The 20,528-nt window shown below is 30.9% G+C and overlaps 1 protein-coding gene across 1 annotated transcript; it reads right to left on the bottom strand.

Annotated features, from left to right (window-relative positions):
* Positions 1 to 12,891: 12,891 nt before the first annotated feature.
* LOC107899424 (transcription repressor OFP6) lies at positions 12,892 to 14,280 on the bottom strand. Its single transcript, XM_016825132.2, has one exon. It carries the CDS (start codon positions 13,892 to 13,894, stop codon positions 13,289 to 13,291), a length of 606 nt encoding a protein of 201 aa, XP_016680621.1. The 5' UTR covers positions 13,895 to 14,280; the 3' UTR covers positions 12,892 to 13,288.
* Between the last annotated feature and the right edge of the window lie 6,248 nt (positions 14,281 to 20,528).

Genomic DNA, 20,528 nt, shown 5'->3' with positions numbered 1-20,528 from the left:
ATTACTAAGGTTGCACGGGTCGTTCGAGTCTACTGTGGACCTACTATAGGGTCGGTAAGCTTACTTAGACCCCTAATTGACTGAAATGACTGTATGACTGATATGATTAAGCCTGATGATGTCCTACTGATTTGATATTGTATGCCCTGTTTACATGCATGATATTATGTTATAGCATGTCATATCTGTATATTGCATTACATTGAGTTAGGGGATTATAATGTTCGGAGGAAGTGTACTGAAAGGCCCGAGCCTAATTACTGGCAGCTCAGCTACAAACTACTGTCTAATGCCACATCCGATACTACTTGGAGTGTAGGGATGGGTGGGTTGATTATATCCCCACATGGAGTGTAGTGTTGGACGGAGATGGTGTGTAGAGGCTGGATGGGTAGGATTTTTGTTACTACATATCTGTTACTGCTACTAATACTGTGACGGGCTAAAGCCCTACTACATGACTATTTTTATACTGAGATGGGCTAAGGCCAAAACTGGACTGATACTGATACGGAAAATGGCTTAAGCCCAAACTGTGATTATCTATTTACTGTCTGTTCATTTGTATGGGGATTACACACTGAGTTTACGTAAACTCACCCCTTCTGTTTAATCTGTATAGTAATCCCTAGATATAGGCAGATCAGTGCAGCGGAGGACTTAGTGGTGGCTACACGAATTCTTTTACACTATTTTCTACCTATTTATGATTTTACTTTTATTTGGGAGTATTTTGCTCTAAATATGGCCTTTACGGATTTTGGTTTAAATTTAGATTTTATACGGTTTTATGATTTAAATCTGCTAGTGTTAAGTAAAACTTGGTTTTTCAAATAAAATTCATGTTTTATCAAAAATACCATGAATATGCAAATTGTTTAAAAGCTTCCGCAATAAAAAAACATTTTGAAATTAAATAACAATTTGTAAATGAATAATGTTTTGGAAATGAACGACGTGATTTGAAATCAACATAAGATAATGAAAAAATTGTTAAGTAGAAAAAGGAATTTAGCGACGACATATTTTTCGAAAAGCACTACCCTATGATATCGTCAGTTTCGGCCATAACGTTTAGGCCGAGTTTGGAGTGTTACAATTTTGATTGACTTCACTACAAAAAATATGGAAAGGTATGATGTACCAATGATCAAAGTATGAATATTCATGTTTATGAAACGTATGATATAAGTGATGCTATGTTACGTACCAAATCTTACCATATGATGATATTGCTAAGTTATGTGTTTAATCACTGGCTTGTGGCTATGGTATATGTTATGTTTATGTCTTATGTGTATGCAAATGAAATGGTAAGTGTTCAAAAAGAACTAAGACATGTTTATATGAAACTAAATGGAATGGTGATACATGGAAAAACATGATATATTGTGATGGATGATAAATCCAATCGAATCATATTCAAGTATAATGTTTATCCATGTCAAATTCATATGAATCATGTTTAAATGAACTAACATGTGTTGTTGATGTGCTAAGGCTTATGCCAAGCTTGTGGATATCATTGATGTTTGTGATTATGCTTGTACTATGCATACAAAATGAGTAAGAAAAGGAAATGAAATGGTAAGTATGTAATTGGAATGTATTATGATGTTATAAAAGGTCTAGTGTGATAAATGATGTATTTATATGTGAGAAAATTACTTATGCTATGGATGAATATACCTATATCATGGATAAAAAAACTAAGTCAGGAATTGATAATGTTGTTTAGGCTTATGATAAGCATTGGGAATGGAATGAACAGAAAGCAAATAGAAAGATATGTAATCTTATAGAAAGGTTGATGATTATATATTATGTCTCATGAAATCCTATCATGTTATGAATGGTTAATAATTATGCGACATTAATGAACTTATTCAATTGTGAATTGATAATTATGGTTGGATAAATCTTGAGGCATTAGTATAGGCTTGTATTTAACCTATAAATTTCATTATTGAAATGTAATATTATACTTATAGTTTGTACGAGCTTACTAAGCATTCATTGCTTACGTAGTTTCTCTTTTACTTTATAGATTATCGGAAGCTCGATCAGGTTGGAAGCTAGTTAGAGATCCATCACACTATCCATCGGCTTTATCGGTAGATTTTGATGATTTTTGAGTCATGGTTATAATGGCATGTATAGGTGTTTTGTGTTTGATGAAATGGTCATTATATATATGACTTGTAAATTTTGGACTTTGATTGATGAATAGTTTGTTATGTTGGTATGTAAATGTGATGTTATAATTGTTGACATTTTGGCATTTTGGTGCTTAAATGGTAAATGATGGAATGGTAAGTTAAATGCATGCTATGAAATGTTGTTTTGATATGCTTGAAGGTTGTCATTGAGGTATGGTTTGATATGGAAAAAGGTAGTGAGTATTGTGTAGAGAAATGGCTAATTTGGTAAGTTTGGATGTGGTTGGCATATGGCCAAGTTTACTAAGGTTTAGTGATAATAGTTGTTGATTGGTCAAATTGGTATAATTACGTATGATTAGTATGTGAACATTGTGGTAAATGTTGGTATAGAATTAGTTCCAATGGTTGGTTGATTTATGGCTAAACTTAGCAAATGTATAATCAAGTTTGATTGTTGTGATTGAGGTGCATTTTAGACATATTGGTTGTATGATTAAATACTATGATGATCTAGCTTGAATATGCATGTGTTAGGTACAATTTGGATGCATGAAAATAGGTGCATTTGGCTTGTATAAGTGACCAAGTTTTGGGTGAGGAAATGACTTGAAAATGACCTATTTTTTGTCTACATGACCTAAGACACGGACGTGTGTCTTAGCCGTGTGTGACACAAGACTATGCAACACGGTCGTGTGTCCCCTGTAGGTTTTTAAAGGTTGCATTTCGAGAGTTACACGGTCTGGCACACGATCGTGTGACTTGGCCGTGTGAACCAAGTCAGAGAGTTACAAGAGCACGGACACGAGCTGGAACACAGCCATATGTCCCTACTTCAAATGCCCACACAGCTTGAAACATGAGCGTGTGTCTCAACCGTGTGACCCCTGCAGTTTGAAATTTTTCATCTTTCCTTGAAAATTCTATATGTTTCCAATTTAGTCTTGATTTGTTTCTAATATGTTTTTAGGGCCTCGAGGGCTCGTATAAGGGACAATATGTATGTAATTAATGGAATTTTCTATGATTTATGTTGTAAAGTAAATGATTTATATTTTTTGTAGTTTTGAAATGTAAACTCCGGTAATACTCCATAACCCTATTGTGGCGACGGATACGAGTTAGGGGTGTTACAATAGATAATATCTTAATTGCATATGAACTGTTGCATTCTCTTAAAAGAAGAAATGTGGGAACTAAGGGAACATTTACCCTAAAGTTAAATATGAGTAAAGCATACAATCACATGGAATGAAGTTTTTTTGAGAAGATGATGGCACATATGGGGTTTTGGAGGGGTGGATTAATCTGGTAATGAGATGTGTTAAAACAGTGACATATTCAGTAGTGCTTAATGGAAAACAATGAGAGGTGTTTACGCCTTCTAGGGGATTGAGGCAAGGAGATCTGTTAAGTCCCTAACTTTTCTTAATCTGTACGGAGGGTTTTTTGCGTCTTATTGATCTAGTAAAGAGCGACGGGTTGATTAAGGGGGTTGATGATGGGACATAGTAGATTAGAAGTAACACATTTATTATTTGCAGATGATAGCATTTTATTTGCAGAAGTAAGTGAAGAAAGCGCGATCGTCGTTAAAAATGTTATAAAAGAGTATGAAGGGGTATCAAGTCAGTTAGTTAATTTTGATAAATCCCTTATCTATTTTAGAGGAAACATACCAAGCGGGGTAAAGGATCAAATCGGTCGAGTGCTTAGGGTAAGGATATCTAACAATCCTGAAAAATATCTTAGGCTACCAACAATGGTGGGAAGGAAAAAAATAGATGCGTTCATAAACCTGAAGGAGACAATGGTTTAAGATGTTTTGAATGCCTTGATTTAAGATGTTTGAATATGTCTTTATATTCCAAATAGATATGTATTGGTTTGGTACAACTTTAGTATGAATTAGGTGTTATTTAGACATCATTTACATGTTTGAAATAATGCATTTTGGACCATTTGGTATGTTGGTTTCAAGACACAGTTGTCATGTCTCAAGACACTATGAACAAAAGTAACCATTTCATACATTTATGGGTAAGACTCGAGATACGTTGAACATGTCTCAAAACATACATTGATAGGTCTTGAGACAAGTAAACATTGAACCTAAAATAAATTTACCTTGCTCCTAGTCTCGAGACAAGAACCCTTTTGTCTCGAGACACCTAAGCATCAAGTGTTAGGGTTCAAAACAAGATAGGCATGTTCCGAGACATAATCTTGATACATGAGAGCTAATGTCTCGATATGTGACACTTATGTCTCGAGACACACTATATAACTTTGATAATTGAGTTTGGATTTGAATCCTAGCTCCGTATTTGACCTCACTTAATTCTGAAACACTTTGAATGAGATCTCTTAGCATTGATTAATGATATTTATGCTTAGGGTTGAGAATGTATGGAATGATAATATGATTGAATGCAAAATTGTTGATATATGAATTGAGATAGTCTAAGTTTCTCCGGCAACGTAATGTAAGATCATGCATTTGGATTTGGAAAACCAATTTGGGTGTAGAGTGTCATACTAAGTCTAAATTAAACTCTACTAAGGAGGCAATCATGTTATAAAGGACACACTTCAAGCCTTCTTTCTCCTATAAATACCCATCTCCCAAGATTAAAGGGAGGGAGACAAGACACGGAAATACAAGATTAACCATTGGCAATCACTTTGCTAAAACACTAACCTAAACCTCCATCCTTAATGGCTCTTCACACTATATACAATGTGAACCACCATTATAGTTTACCCCAACACCTTGTATAACTTAATTGTTATAACACAACTCTTAAGCTCTATTTGGATGGGCGGTGAGATTGGTTCCAATGAGATTAAAAAGAACAATAACGGTGAGATTAATTACTACAATGGTAGGATTGAGTAGGTAGCTGTGAGATTAGGATTAGTAGTGGAATATGTGTTTGAATTCAAATGTACCTATAACGGTGAGGTAAGAATAAAAATGACTATTAAAGACTTTAATGTATATATGTAAAATGAATACTTAAAAATTATATTTCATAGTAAATATTAAAATATATTAAATTTGTATTTATTTATTAATTATTTTAGCTTTCATATATCTACTTATTTATGAGTAATTCATATAAATTTTTATTAATTACAGTTATACTTATATTTCATATATTTAAATTATATAGAACTCAAAATTATATATTTTATATAATAATAACAAACAAACAAACAACCTTTTGAAAGAAAAAAAAATCTTTTAACTAATATTAGAAATCCTATTACACGTGTATGTGTGTGGAAATCACATATTTAAAATATAGATTTGTGTTTAAAAATAATATACAATAATTAATAAGAATGTATGGTTTGGAACTAATTAATCATAAAAACGCATGAAATATGTGTGATATTAAAATAAAAAATAGATTAAATTATGATTAAAATAGAATTTGAATACATAAATACATCATATTAATAATATTAAATGCACTACAATTATTTATCATGGTGTTGTCATCATTTGTGAGTTTGTGTCAAGGTTAGTGTCTAGTTGACTTATGACACCAACTCAATTAACAATATTATTAATATATACAACTGATGGAGACAATAAATTGTGCATATTAAAATAAAAATGTATAAATTATAATAAAATAAAGTTTTAATTGAGTGGTAAATTTACAATTTTATTAATAAAAATGATGTGGGTTCAAATCTCACTATAAACATATTTTATATTAATTTTTGTTAAAAAAATAAAATACCTTCAAATAATATAACTCATTTTAATTATGAAATAAGAAAACAAGGAAATCTATTTGCTTTTAAATGGGAAAATAAAAAGTAAAACAAAGGCCGAACTCCATCCTCCGGTACAGTGGCTTTACTAACGTTTATACACCAATAAAAAAGAATAAACGAATATATTCAATCTCATTATGATGAAATCCAAAGGAGCCTTTTCTCAATTCAGTAATTACCAATAAAAATTACATAAAACTAATTGAAATTAATCTATTTCAAGAAATTTGGCTGGGTAGCTTTCTAAAAATAATAAAATAAAATATTCCCAAAATGATGATTAATTAATTGTATAGGATGAGATTAGGCTTAGAGGGTGATGGGGGCATGAATAAAATATGAATTGAGAAGAAGTAGATAATCTCATCCTAAGTGAGACGGACACACAAATTCAACCCTATAAGCCATTAGCTTTTACTCCTCAAAAACAAACAAAAATCTTAAATTAACCATGGTAATTAGTGAGACAATAATGGGAATCCAGTCTTCAAAGAAAAATAAATACCACCAAACAGTATACAAGTTGGAAAGCATTAACTGCTTCGTTTTTGGTCATTTCTTTTAATCAATTTTATGACCATACAACTGCATGCCCAAATTTGGATTAAGTTATATCTTATTTACTTCTTAATTAACCATTAATTTCTTGGGGTGGAGAAGATAGTGACATGTGAATGAACACCTGGCTGTCCAAATGAATAACTTGTGTTCTGTTTGTTGTAATCAAAACTCTGTGCCTTGCTGCTGCTCATGCCTTGTTTCCGTCAATTTTTTCTTTTTCTCTCATAGGGTGGTCATTTGATGCATTATTTTTTGAGCCTATCTCACCTCTTCTATCCTTTGCCTTCAATGCTATCTTCATAATGAAACAAAGTCTATTATTTATCAAAACTTTCAACAAGTGATGAAAGAGACCCTTATTTGAGGATAGAGAAAAAAAAACCATTGAAACTCAAATTATAAATTCAATTAGAGTACGTGCAACTGAAACTTGAGCAGATTCATGGATTCATGCCTGAAATTAGAATTTGATTCATATGATAGTGTAATTTGTTTTATGCCTGTAAGTGTGAATTTACATTGTATCAAAAAACATTCAGCTAATTAAACTCAAGCAATAGGCTCATTGGTCGAGAGGGGGAGTTCATCGGTACCCAAAACCTGAGTTCAATCTACAGATTTGTTTGGGTGGTAGTGTAGTGTGTGTCCATGGGTTTGAGATGATTATATCATATATATTATATACTATAAGGTTTAGGACTCTAGGTGATGTGGATGACCACTTTTAATGGCATGTATTGTTATTTTTATTTATATTAATTGAATTAAAATAAGACTAATTGTATTCTAAACTAGTTTTTTAACAGAATTTTCATATTTAAAAATAGTTTTAAATATAGGAGGATGGGAAATTTTAAGAATAAAAGATAAATAGTGAAATTTGAATTTATAGAAGGGATTAAAAAACACTTGACCCTAAATTGTATTCGACTGAATTTGATGCCTTATAACAGAGTAAGTATTACATCTGGTTTCTTCTGATGCAGAGTTTTTCCATTTCAACCACCTCAAATTAAGCTTTGGATATAGCTCAAAAGTCAGATTGTTGTTGCTACACACATGGACATATACGAATTTGGCGAATTTAAGATATCTTTTGCCGACTGGTCGATGTTCCCAGTGAGTTTCTACTCTCAGAAATGCCGCTACCAACAATTCTTCATCGAGGACAGCCTCTCTCGCCAATTCCAACGGTTCTACTCGGTTGAGTTTTCAGGATGTGTGACCAATGAAATACGAAATGGAAGAGAAAATTAAATATTTATTAATTTAATTATTTAAGAGATAATAGTTAAAAATAAATAAATTCTGAATATTAATAAAAAATACTCGAGTCTTAATTTATTAACTTTAAATATTTTACCTTTCCATAATTTAATTTATTTAATTTTAATATTTAGATCAAAGTTAAAATTTTCATTAAAAAAGCTATTTAAGTAATATCTTTTTATTTATCTTTAAAAATATTGTTTAAAGTTAAAAATTCAAAAATTCAAAAATAATAGAATAATTATCAGAAAGATAAATAGTATTTATTTAAAATAAAGTTAAATAATAAATATCTTAATATTTAAATAATATTTAAATTTTATATTAAATTTTAAATTTAATATCTATCATAAAGATAAACACTATTATCATAACAATAATTGTACATTAATTTTATTTCTAAATTATGAATTTAAATTGTGTTATATATTTTAATATTAATTTTAATAAAAATCCATAAAAAATTAATTTCAATATTTTTATTCTAAATTCTGAATTAAAATTTTTAATTTTAATATTTAGTTTAAAGTTAAAAATCTACTAGAAAATTTAATTTAAAAATATATCTTTATTTATCATTAAAAAAATATAGTTTAAAATCCTTTCATAAAAATCTATAACACAATTTAATTTTAATATTTTTTATTTAAATTATAAATTATAAATTTACTAATTTTAATATTTAGTTTAAAGTTAAAACTTTCATAGAAAATTTAATTTAAATAATATTTTTATTCATCTTTAAAGAAATTAGTTTAAATTTCAAAATTAAAAAATAAAACATAATATCATATTTATCATAAAGATAAATGATATTTAATTAAAATAAATTTAAATTTAATATTTATTATAAAGATAAATACTATTATAATAAATAAATATTATTTAATTACCATAAACATAAATATTATTTTTCTATTATTTCTAATTATTTAAAATTAAATGTTTAAAAATAAAATTTATTTTACTTAATTATGTTCAAAATTAATTAAAATGATAAAACATTAAAACAATTATAGTTGTAAAACTATTGAATAAGATAATTAAACTACAAAAATGAGCTTTTGCATGCAAAATAAAATATAAGTAGGGTTTAAAATATTATTAAATGATATTGAATTAAAAATATATACAAAAATATTGAATTATAAAATATAAATAATTTAAGTTAAAACATGCAATACTAATTACGTTTTAAAATTCTACTTTATATCCGCATTCTAACAATTTTTTTTTTAATTTTAATTTTTAGGTAGATATTCACATTGTTGAAATAAAGGTTATTCATAATATATATATATTGAAATACGTTATTAAAATTATTTGTATACATTTTAATATTATATTATATTATATATAATATATATATTAAATTTAAGTGTTTTCTAAAGTTTTTTTTTTCGTATCTTTCAAATATTGTGTAATGAATAATTTTAATTAATAAAACAATATTTAAATAATAACAATTTTAAACAACAAATGAGCAACTCGTGTAAGAGGATAGAAAACTAGTTACATATATTATTGGGGTAAACTATATAAATGGTTACTCAACTATGCTTATGTTCCTGATTTGATCACTCAACCTTAAAAATTTTAAATTGAGACACTAACATTTGAACTCATTTCTATTTTGGTAACTCACCGTTAAATTGATAACAAAAAGTCTTTTTCTAATTGGTATAATAACACATTTAGTCCTCAATACTTACATATTCTATCAATTTAATCCTAATTCTAAACAATTGAATAAAATTTAACCGTTCACATATACAAATATTATCAAAATTGATCCTCAAACTTTCTAACCAAAGCTTTCAACTTTTAAAATAGAGGCATTCCACATTTAAAAATTTGTAAAACCCAAAAGAGAGAAAAAAAAACCTTCTCCAATAAAAAAAAACTATGATATATATTTATGTTTTACATTGAACCAAGTATTGTATGTACATATGACACATTTTGGGTCAGCAACTTCTTGGTTTTGAATTTGATGGACTTATATTTGTCTTTGGTTTTAATCTTTAAAGAAAAATAATTATAATACATATGAGTTAAATTTGATGTATTAATGGTACAATTTATGTATTATCAATAAATTATACAATAATACATCATTTAAATTTTAAAAAATAAATTAATTTACAATCACTTAATTTTTTATTAACGCATCATCATTTTATTCATTAATACTTGATAAAAATTATATGTTGTCAGTATACCACCGAATATAGATAAACATATATAGGAAAAAGTATTAAAACCGTTTGATAAAAATTTTAATTACCCCTTGTGGTTTGAAAAATACCCCATCGCTCTCCTAATGTTTAATGAAAATTCCACTAGCCCCTAAGATATATTTATTAAATGAGTTTTGAATAAAATAAAAAATTTACCCTTTATTAATTAATCATTATTCTATTTATTTTTGTTAGCTTCAAACTTGATATTCAGTAATATTCAATTAAAGTTAATAAAAATTAATTAATTATAAAAATATTTTAATTATTATTTCTAAGCGTTTGTTTTACCAGAGAATTTTTTTTTTACAAATCTATCGGTGTAGGAAGTCTTTGTTTTAAAAGTTAAAAGCTTTTGTTAGAAAATTTGAGAATCAAATTGATAAAATTCGTAAGTGTGAAGGGTTTAATTTATTGAATTATTTAGAATTAAGATAAAAATGATAGAATATGTAAGTGTTGAAGACTAAATGTGTTATTATACTAATTAAAAAAAATTTAGTTATCAATTTAATAATAGGTGACCAAAACAGAAATAAATATGATAAATACATGGTTTTGTTTTTAAGGAAATGAAATTAGCCCATTAAATTTTGGGTTTGTAATTATGGGGTCCTTTCATTAGTGATTAGGTAGCCCATTCATTTGACCTATATATGGCAATTAGGGACAAGGATGAGACTATGGGGTTCCTCTGTCTAATTCATATCAATCCACTTTATATTCCAAATCAAAATGTAACAATTGTCCAAACTTTCTACTCATCACAACCACATAAAGTTTTGTCATCATCTGCTAGTTTATTTGGGTTGAGTTTAGGCTTTTTTCCTTTTTGAAACTTTTGATCGGCATTCCCCTGTTAGTAAACTTGTATTATAAATTAAAAGTTATCGGTAAAATGTAATTTTTTTTGTCGAAATTAAAGTGTTTAGCCGTGATTAATGAGCTCAAATTGAACCCGACCTCATGATTATAAAATATATATTTAATATGGAAAATAATAGGTTACTCTTTTCGCTAGGATAAAATTATTATGGATGTATAGTTTAATGCTTATTTTGGGAAAATATGGTACATATCTTTCCCTTGAAATGTAATAGAAAGTACTGTTTGAGATAGCAAATAAAATAAAAATAAAGGGATGGTATTGGGTAGCTTGCAATCAGTGAAACAGAAAAGAGTGAAAGAGGCTGATGAAACTCACTCAGTGGCCGTAAACCAAAAATGATTCTGAGATCAATTTTGATCGTGAAATGCAGACCATATTGATCAGCTCAGACGAGACAACATCAGTTATTTATGATATAATTATGAGATACTGAGAAGAAAGAAGCAACCATCTTTGTCAATTGCCATTGCACACAACTGTTCCCCACTTATGACCCAAGTCAACTATCTTGAGATTTAACTTTCATTTACTAAAAAATTATAAATTATTAAATTATTTGAATATTTTTATTTAAATTAATAGGCGGTTAACTTTTTTTATTTATTTAGAGTTTAATCTATGAGTTTCAAGTAATGATTCAATGATTAATATGTTAGAACAATACCTATTGATGAGTACAACATATCTCAAATGTAAGTTGACCTAATGGCCGGTACCAGAGATCAGAGAAAAAAGTTATTTGAATTTTAGTTAATAGATTATGACGTTCAAAATTATTTTATGAAAAGAAAAAACTAAACTATAGAAGAGTAGAGGAAGTTTACCCTTTCAATTGGTGTCGGAGGTGAGAGACGAAAAGGTCATACCACGAAGATTTTAACTACCAAGTAACTTAAATGAAAACATTTAAATAATTTAGTGACCATTTTATAACATTTTAAAGTTAAATGATCAAAATGTAAACTTACTAATAGTTCAATGACCTTAAATGTAGTTTACCCTTATTTTTTCTTTTCTTTTGAACTCTTAATACAATTATTTACCTATTTTTAATCTACATTTTATGAAAACTATTAAATATGTTAGGCTAAGTTGATTTCACTGGTTAAGAAGTTTCGATTTAATTGTAAAATTTTTAAAAAAAATTTTATATATTGAGTAATAAATTATTTTGAAGGTATTTATGTCTTTTTTTATATTTGGATAAATTTAAAAATATATATTTTATATTATTATAAAATAAAACTTTTCTTTTTATATAAAACAAAAAATATTAATTTTAATATATTTTGATAATTCTAAAAAATTACATGAAATTTAAACAAAATAAAAAAAAATTCAAATATGACGGATGATCATGATTGTGGGAATTGTATGAGATGGGTTTTGGACTCTTGGTTAAGTTATGAAATGCTGCTTATTATTATTATTTTATTTGTTAATAACGAATAAAAGTGGAGCGTTAAATTCAATAACAACAGGGATTACTGTGTTGGAAAATGTAAAAAGCCTGCCATGAAAATTACTCTGATTAAAAGCAGCATTGAATAGAAGCAGCTGTATTTCAGCATTTGCAAAAACGACACTCTTCTCTAATTATTACTGCTCTTCAAATCCCAATGCCAGCGTACAAATTATATTAATTAAATATAACATAATACATGAATGCTACTCTCATGCAGTCCATATACCATCAGGTCACCACCGAATCCTTCTGCCTTGACTTGCTTATTATCCATTAACCTGCCCTTTCTCAAAAATAGTTTACTACCAATAAAAACATGCCATGTATCTTCTTCCAAAAGAGGATAAATGGTGAGTGAGTTGCTGACCACCAAATGCCCCCAAAATCTCTTCTACTTTTGGGCCTAATAAGTTTCATAATTGATGCTAAAATGGTATCTAAGCTCACTCTTCATGTACCATCAAGATTACTTCACTATCATTTATATACATTTAGCAACTTGTCAGAAGTAAATAATAGAACAGTCTTCCATTTCCAAAGCTCAAATATTAACTTCTACATGTATATGACCCACAATACTATATTTTAGTGGGTCTTTTACGCATTCTACTTCTCTTTCTCTACCTTTAATGTTGGGAGACGCGATATTAATGAAGACTAGTTAAAAAGTGCCATAAACACACTTGTTAAAAAGATTTTATTTAAAGAAATATTTCCAAGCCTTCACATTCACAACTTACTATTGCATTAAACTCGAAAATATTTCTTTAAATACTACCTTAACAAGCGTTTAAAAGCAATAGTCAGACATTTAACTAATTTATTATTAACCTATTGCACTGTACTTGAAGCTAAGGAAAAAAAAAAAAGAAAAAAAGAGAGACCATAGATAACGTAGCAACAGCGGCACCTAGAAGTCACGTGGCCTGAACCCAAAATGCTGCTCTGGGGAAGCACCGGCGCCGCCACCACCAGGCTTGACGTTGAAAACCCCGTTCCAGATCTCCGTGAAAGCTCTAATAATAATCCCATGGTAATAAGGCGAATTCAGCTGCAAGAAACAGTTGAGAAGCTCTCTCAAATCATCTTTCGAATATATCTCTTTCTCCAGTATCATTTGCAACATGGAGTGCCTGAAGTCCAAATAAGGGTCGTCGGAGTCTTTCTCCACCGCTAGACTCTCCCCTCCGACACGACCAAAACCTCCTACAGTCGACATTGAACCCTTAGTGTCGTGGTCTGTGTCATCGGTGTCCATGTCCCAGCAGCGAGGAGTGTCAGTGCTGGGAGAAAAAGAGGTGGCGGTTTCCGAGAAATAATAATGGGTGGCTGCTTTCTTGGAAGAGCTCGAAGAAGAAGAGGTGTAAAGAGATTGGGAATTAGATTTGGGTTTGGGTTTGGATTTGGATTTGGATTTGGGGTTGAAAAAGCTAGCGAGCTTGGATCTCTTGCAGCTGCTGCAGCCTATGCTGACTGAAACGGTGTTAAGGATCAGCTTTTTTTTGTCGCTTAACATTGCAGCAGAGATGAAGGAAAAATGAGAAGCTTTTTTACTGTTTAGAGTTGGGGTTTAAGGTTGAAGAGATAAAACAGAAAGAGAGGCGGAAGGGAAGAAAGAGATTAGTGTAAAAAGGGTGGTTTTGGAATTGGGATGAGGCGTCGGTCTGACTCACACTGAAGCATTGGACTCTACAACTATGGAGATTTTTGCCTCTAAATCCTGCATGTGAGCAAGGAGGGTCCATGGCTGATACCCTCACTGCTCTGTGACTTTCACTTCTCCAACAATTTAATCACTACCGTCCAATTTTACTATGTCTTTTCAATGCCTTCGATTTTGTTGCATTTTTAATTACAGAAACTGACATGACAGCAAGAACGATCTATAGGGATCGGACTTTTCTGTATATAACTATTTCATATTATTTCTTTAATTAGATTTTTTAAGCTGATGGTACCTTAAAATTTGGTTTCTTTTTTTAATATACTGTCATGAATAATTCTTCAAGTTTATCCCAAATTTTAATCTGGTTCCATGTATTTTAAAATGGGACAAAATTATTCTGCCTCGGTACTCCCTAATTGTGCTTCACCAATGATTGTATACACCTCATATTGAACACCATTTATGTTAAGTATTTTTGCAGCCTTATATTTTTCTATTTTACATGGTTAACTTGGAGAATAGCACGACCAAATGAAAAAAAAAACCCTTTTTTTTTAAAAATTTATAGAAATGGACCAAAATTTTTACAAATGATGGGAAAGGCCTATTTTTACAAAAACGCGCTGAGTTGGTGTCGTTTTCAAGGGATATGCAGACAAACGCATCCAGCTTAGCACTTTTTTCTGCTATTAGGTATAGCGCGTTGACGTGAAAACGTTTTTCTAAAAAGCATCTACGTGGGCGCACTTTTGCTCGTGTTTTTTCAGTTATGGTTTTGTTTTAATTTTTAATTATTTAAGGTTAGGGTTTTAATTTTAATGGTAGGGTTTATGGTTTTTATTTTTTAAAATGTTTAGGTTTATGGTTTAGGATTTAAGGTTTAGAGGGTCTGAAAAAATAATTTGTACAGGATGGATTTTGAAAAAATAGTTTTGAGGGGTTGGGTTCTAAAGAAATAGGTTTGACGAGATGGATTGAGGTTTGTATAGGAAAAACGCTTCAAGTAAGATGCATTGTTAACAAAAGTACTGAAAACGCTTCTAATTGGATGCCTTTTTCAATATTGCTGCTTTTAAAAAAATAAATTTGATGAGTGGTTTTAAAAACATATCTCGAGCTTCCCAGAATAAGGTTTGTAAAAATGCCCCGAATAGTGGGGATTGAGGTTTCTAAAGGAAAAACACTTCAAGCAGGATACACTGTCAGCAAAAGTACAAAAAACGTTTCCAGCTAGACGCACTTTTCAATATTGCTTCTGATAGCGTGTCCTGCTTTGAGCATTTTTCCTCTACAAATTTCAACCCTCACTAGCCAGGGCATTTTACAGAAATGAGTGAGATGCATTCCCTTAGGCTATAAATAACCCATATTTCAACCTCTGACGGCATAAGTTGGAGCAATAGAAATTGAAGAAGTTCAGAAGAATAGAAGCTAGGGTTGAAGGTATAAGTTGATTTTTTGTGTTAATATTTATATGAAGTGTCGAAACCATTTTTTTGAAAAAACAGGAGTCGACTTTAAAAACGAAAATGGAGTCGCCACCAATCGAAACGCCCAAAATTGGTACCTAGTTGATTAATGGATGTCTTGTAATCGAATAATGAAAATCCAAGATTTTTTAAAAAATGATTACTCTTTTATTAATACCATATATTTTTAAAGAAAAAAACGTTTGAATAAATTTGAATGAGTGTAAAAGGCTTTCTCACCTCAAGGCAACAAAATGCCGCACCCCGTAAGCTAGGATGCAACATTTGAATTCTCAAGAATAAGCTAACCCTCAAAAACCTTATTGAAATCCAGCGATTTTGAAAAATAAGAAATGTTTAGCCGTTTTAGTTCAACAAGAAAATCGAATCCCCGTAAGTTAGAGTACGATTCCTCGAAGTTCCAAAGACAACATATAGCTTGCTTTTAATTTTATTAAAAACATATATTTTTGAAAACAAAAAGGACATTTCGAATTAACAAGAAAATTGAGACCTCATAAGTTAGGGTATGATTTCTCGAAACTTCGAAATGCATTATAAAGCCGACTCAAAAACGTATTTAGTTGATTAACCTGACATAAAGAAAAAAGAAAAATAATAATGATCACATACATTGGAATTTGGCTCACGATACGATAACAAGAAATAAGAGTGTAATTGTATGCATGGCATAATAATACATATCAAGAATATAAAATAATATCTAAATGCAAAAGAGCAAATTAAGGTATACATATATATAACAATTGCCTCACATCATATATTATGCTAACATTCAAAGGCCAATGCATTAAAAGTCAATTAAAGCACTAAACAAACTAATACACATGAATTTATACCAGTTTTTAGAATAACTTAAGAAATATGAAAGAAGAGAAATTATAATTAAATAAATTTAAAATAAATAATATATACATATATGAAATTTTGAAATAAATAAAAAATATAGTTAAAAATAAATACCACATAAAATAATAGTATCCAAATTAATTTTAAAAATAAATATTATAATAGAAGAAAATAATGTACATCTATTAATTTAAATAAGTAATACTTATAGAATAAAAGAAAAATTCAAAGTAGATAATAATATATAATAATACATAAAAAAAACGAAATAGGTAAAATATAATGAAGTAGGTTTTTTTAAATGAAATAAATTATATATGTATTAAAATAAGTGGAAAAATACAATAATATGAAATCAATAATATATATAAAGTAAACATAATTTAATATAAATTATATTTGCATATGTATATAAAATAATATTATATTATAAAAAAATTTAAACAATACTAATAATGGTATATCATGGTTTAAAAAGAAGTAATAATATATGAAATTTTAGAAGAAACTTAAAACAAATAATGTATAGAATGAAATATTGTATAGAAAAAAGAGGTAAATATATAAACAAATACCATACTACTACTACTACTACTACTACTACTAATAATAATAATAGTAATAATAAACATGATATCAAATCAGTTAAGTACTTTTCTAAAAAAACACGTATACAAAAAAGATTAAATTAGTCCTAAAGTAAATGTTTGGGGCAAATTTGAAAATAAATAAAAAAAGGAACCGATTTGAAATTTGTTTGAAATTGAAGGGACTAATGCAGCAATTAAGCGCACCAGTCTAGGAAACCAGGTCAGATCATTGAAAACAACGTCGTTTTTGAAAACATTTTAAAACTAAAAAAAACCTAAATTTAAAGGTTTTCATTCAAAATTGCAGAAGAAGGGAGAACGCCGCCTCCAGTTCCCCTCTTTGCCTGCTTCATCTTCGAGACCTCTACCCATTCAACTCCGTTTTGCATAGAGGAAAAGAGGGCGTCGGTGCTTCACGATGGTAAGTCCTTCCCCTTTCTCTTCTTTTCAAATCTACTGTAATTCCTTTTTTTATTGATTTTTCCAACCCCTTTTACAAATTGAAATCGGCCTTTTATAGTCAAGATGTACAAAAGAAAATCAGAATAAAGACTACCTATTCTGTTATTTTTGTGTCTACTGCCATTTGGATCCGTTTTTTCCGCAGGTACGGAGGTCGTGGAAGAGGCGCACGTGCACGGAGGCCTGGTTTCCTGCTGCGGTGCGAACGGAAGGCTGCTGTTGGGCGTGCGGCTGAAGCTTGCTGCTACCTAGGCTAGGGTTTTTTTTTAATATGGGTTTGGGTTTCTGTAATTGGGCCATTTGGGTTGTATTGTAATGGGGTTAAGTTAGTGGGTTTCGGGTTAAGGCTATTTGGGCTATCCAATGTAAATGGACTTTTTAAAGATTGGACCTTTTATTTTTTATTTGGTTTTTAATTATTTGGTTATGGGCCCGGGCTAAAATGGCCTATTACATGAAGCATTATATTTTATTGCATAATGTTTTGATTTTTCATGATAATTTTTTATGTTTTGAATTTCTCTCGATAGATAAATTGGTTGAAAATGAGTGGACGAATTAATGCTATTATTTATTACAACAGTGAGGTTCGTAACAACGAGAACGTCGTGACTTTTTTATTGGAGAACACAACACGACTGGTTTTTAACTAGAACATAGAGTTGCCAATCACATGTTGATTGATCCTGTGAGATATGACTCATTTGATATCAAAGGTGCTCGGGGCTTAGAGGCGATGGTGCAGAGGCACCTTGAAAGTGGGCCATCGTTTCTTGAGTTATATGTGGAATTTTCAAGACCGGGTAAAGGATTTGCGACTTCAACATCTCTTCTAGTTCGAGAGATGAGAATGATTGAAAATGTCGATAGTACAACCACTCCGTTAGAAAGTTCCCATTATGATACCTCAAGATCATCAATAGGAAGACACTCACCCGTCTCAACCTTAGATTTCAATTGTGGGAGGCAGAACACCAAACCATCGGGTTTTGGTAGTAGAACAGGATACACAACCCCTGCATGACACTCAGTTAGTGGATGGAACATGCACCTCGATGGGTCGATGTTCAACGCTGGGAATACTTACTGGGAATAACATCATCTTCAAGTGATTGGCAGTCGACATGTGATTTTGGACGTTCCAAAATGTACACAAGAAGGGATAATTTAGTCCCTACGACGTCTACCAACAAGGAGACCTCCAACATGGCAGATTTCAATGGGTCGGAGAATGAAAATGACAATGAATCCGATGTGTATCCAACCCGAGAGCCTGGTGCTGATGGTTCAGAAGTTGGATTATTTTCTTAATCGAAGCCTGTCCCATCTGAACCTGAAGATGGTGAAGGGGGTGATGAAAATGAAGAAGAAGAAGAATAAGAAGAAGAAGAAGAAGAAGAAGAAGAAGATCCATGATTCACATTGTACTCACCGCCAGCCCACATGCATAATGTTGATCTTTCGATAGAGGAGGCGCTAGAGTTTGTAGACCTGCCACATAGGAGCGCTGACTACAGTAGTGCATCGTTGGATTGGGTGATTTGGAATTGGGTAGGGAGTACTCCAGTAAAGATGGTTTTCTCGCAGCATTGAAGTGATACAACATCAAGAATGAGGTTCATTTTCACGTGGTTAAACCCAAATCAGATAAGTTCGAGGGGAAGTGTGTTGTGCAATACGAAAACTACTCATGAAAAATTATACGATTAAAAAGTTCAGCGGTCCGCATAAATGTGTTGGCTCAGATACATTATCACCGGGTTATTAGGGTTTTATTTAGGGTTTAGGGTTATTTTTAATTTAATTTGACGTACTCAGTGGGTTGTAGGTGTTTCACGGGATCATCTAAAGTTGGATTCAGATTGATCGTGGGCCTAATACTACCGATGGTGAAAGTGGATCCGAATACTAACGTATTGGTTTTAATTACCAATATTGTAGCCAATTCAACTATACGCCTTCGTACCGCAATGTGTGGATAGCTACATAGAAGCCCTTAGAGAAGATGCACAGTAGGTGGGACACGTCATACAATGAGGTATGATAGTGGTGTTAAGTGCTGGAGAGGTACGTACCTGGTTGTGTAATATATCTTGAAACGGGTTTCGCATACTACATGATTGCTTGCTACGTAGGTGCTGAATGTTCAAGCGTCTATTCTAGACCTTCAAGCAGTGTCGGATGCATTCCAGTACTGCAAGCCGTTGGTACAAATAGGCAGTACCTTCATGTATGGTAAATACACCCATTGGTTGTTGTTGCTTGTGGCATAGGATGATAATTAGAGGATCCTTACAATTGCGTTTACAATAACACTAGGGGAGAAAGAAGACAACTGAGATTTCTTTTTGTCTAGGTTGAGGAAGCATGTCTACCCTCAACCTGATATATGCGTCATCTCGGGTCGAGGAGTTGGAATATTGTCTACAATTGAACGACAGGGAAGCCTCTTTGATCACACACACCATCAATATTGCCTAAGGCACGTTGCATCCAACTATTACTAGCAATATCGGTCTACCATTGAGTGACGACAAATGATGAACATGGGTATCTGATTGCCACCAGTATTATTTGGTTTGTAATGTTTCGTTTGTATTTTTATATTTTTTGGCATGTAATCATCGCTATGCACTTATATTGATAGGGTATGAGATCATGAAAAACAATTTTCATAAAATGTTGGCAACATCGTGGTCAAGTAACTCAATAGGGGTAGCATATCTCAAAAATATATCATTTGAATAGTGGGCACAAACATATGATAGTGGCCTATGATATGACCATATGACATCAAACCTAGCGGAATGCATAAATTTCGTTTTAAAAGGAATGCATCATTTGTTGATAACCGTAATTGTGAAAGAGATATACTTCTATCTAGTGGAACTGTTCCCAAAACAAGCGACAAGTTATGCCAAAAAAATGCAAAGAAACCATGTATGGTGCCCAACGGTAGTGGAAGAAATTAATAATGGTAAGGCACGAGCAAACTGCATGCACATAGTTTGTCACTCATGTGACGACCTATGGTTTCGGGTGACGAAGTTTGACAGGCCGAATTAAGGTATTGCCGGAGGGTGTACCGGGTAC

This window comes from Gossypium hirsutum, chromosome D04, assembly GCF_007990345.1.
Source record: "Gossypium hirsutum isolate 1008001.06 chromosome D04, Gossypium_hirsutum_v2.1, whole genome shotgun sequence".
In the NCBI taxonomy this organism is placed as follows: Eukaryota; Viridiplantae; Streptophyta; class Magnoliopsida; order Malvales; family Malvaceae; genus Gossypium; species Gossypium hirsutum.
This window is presented reverse-complemented; position numbering and strand designations above follow the sequence as displayed.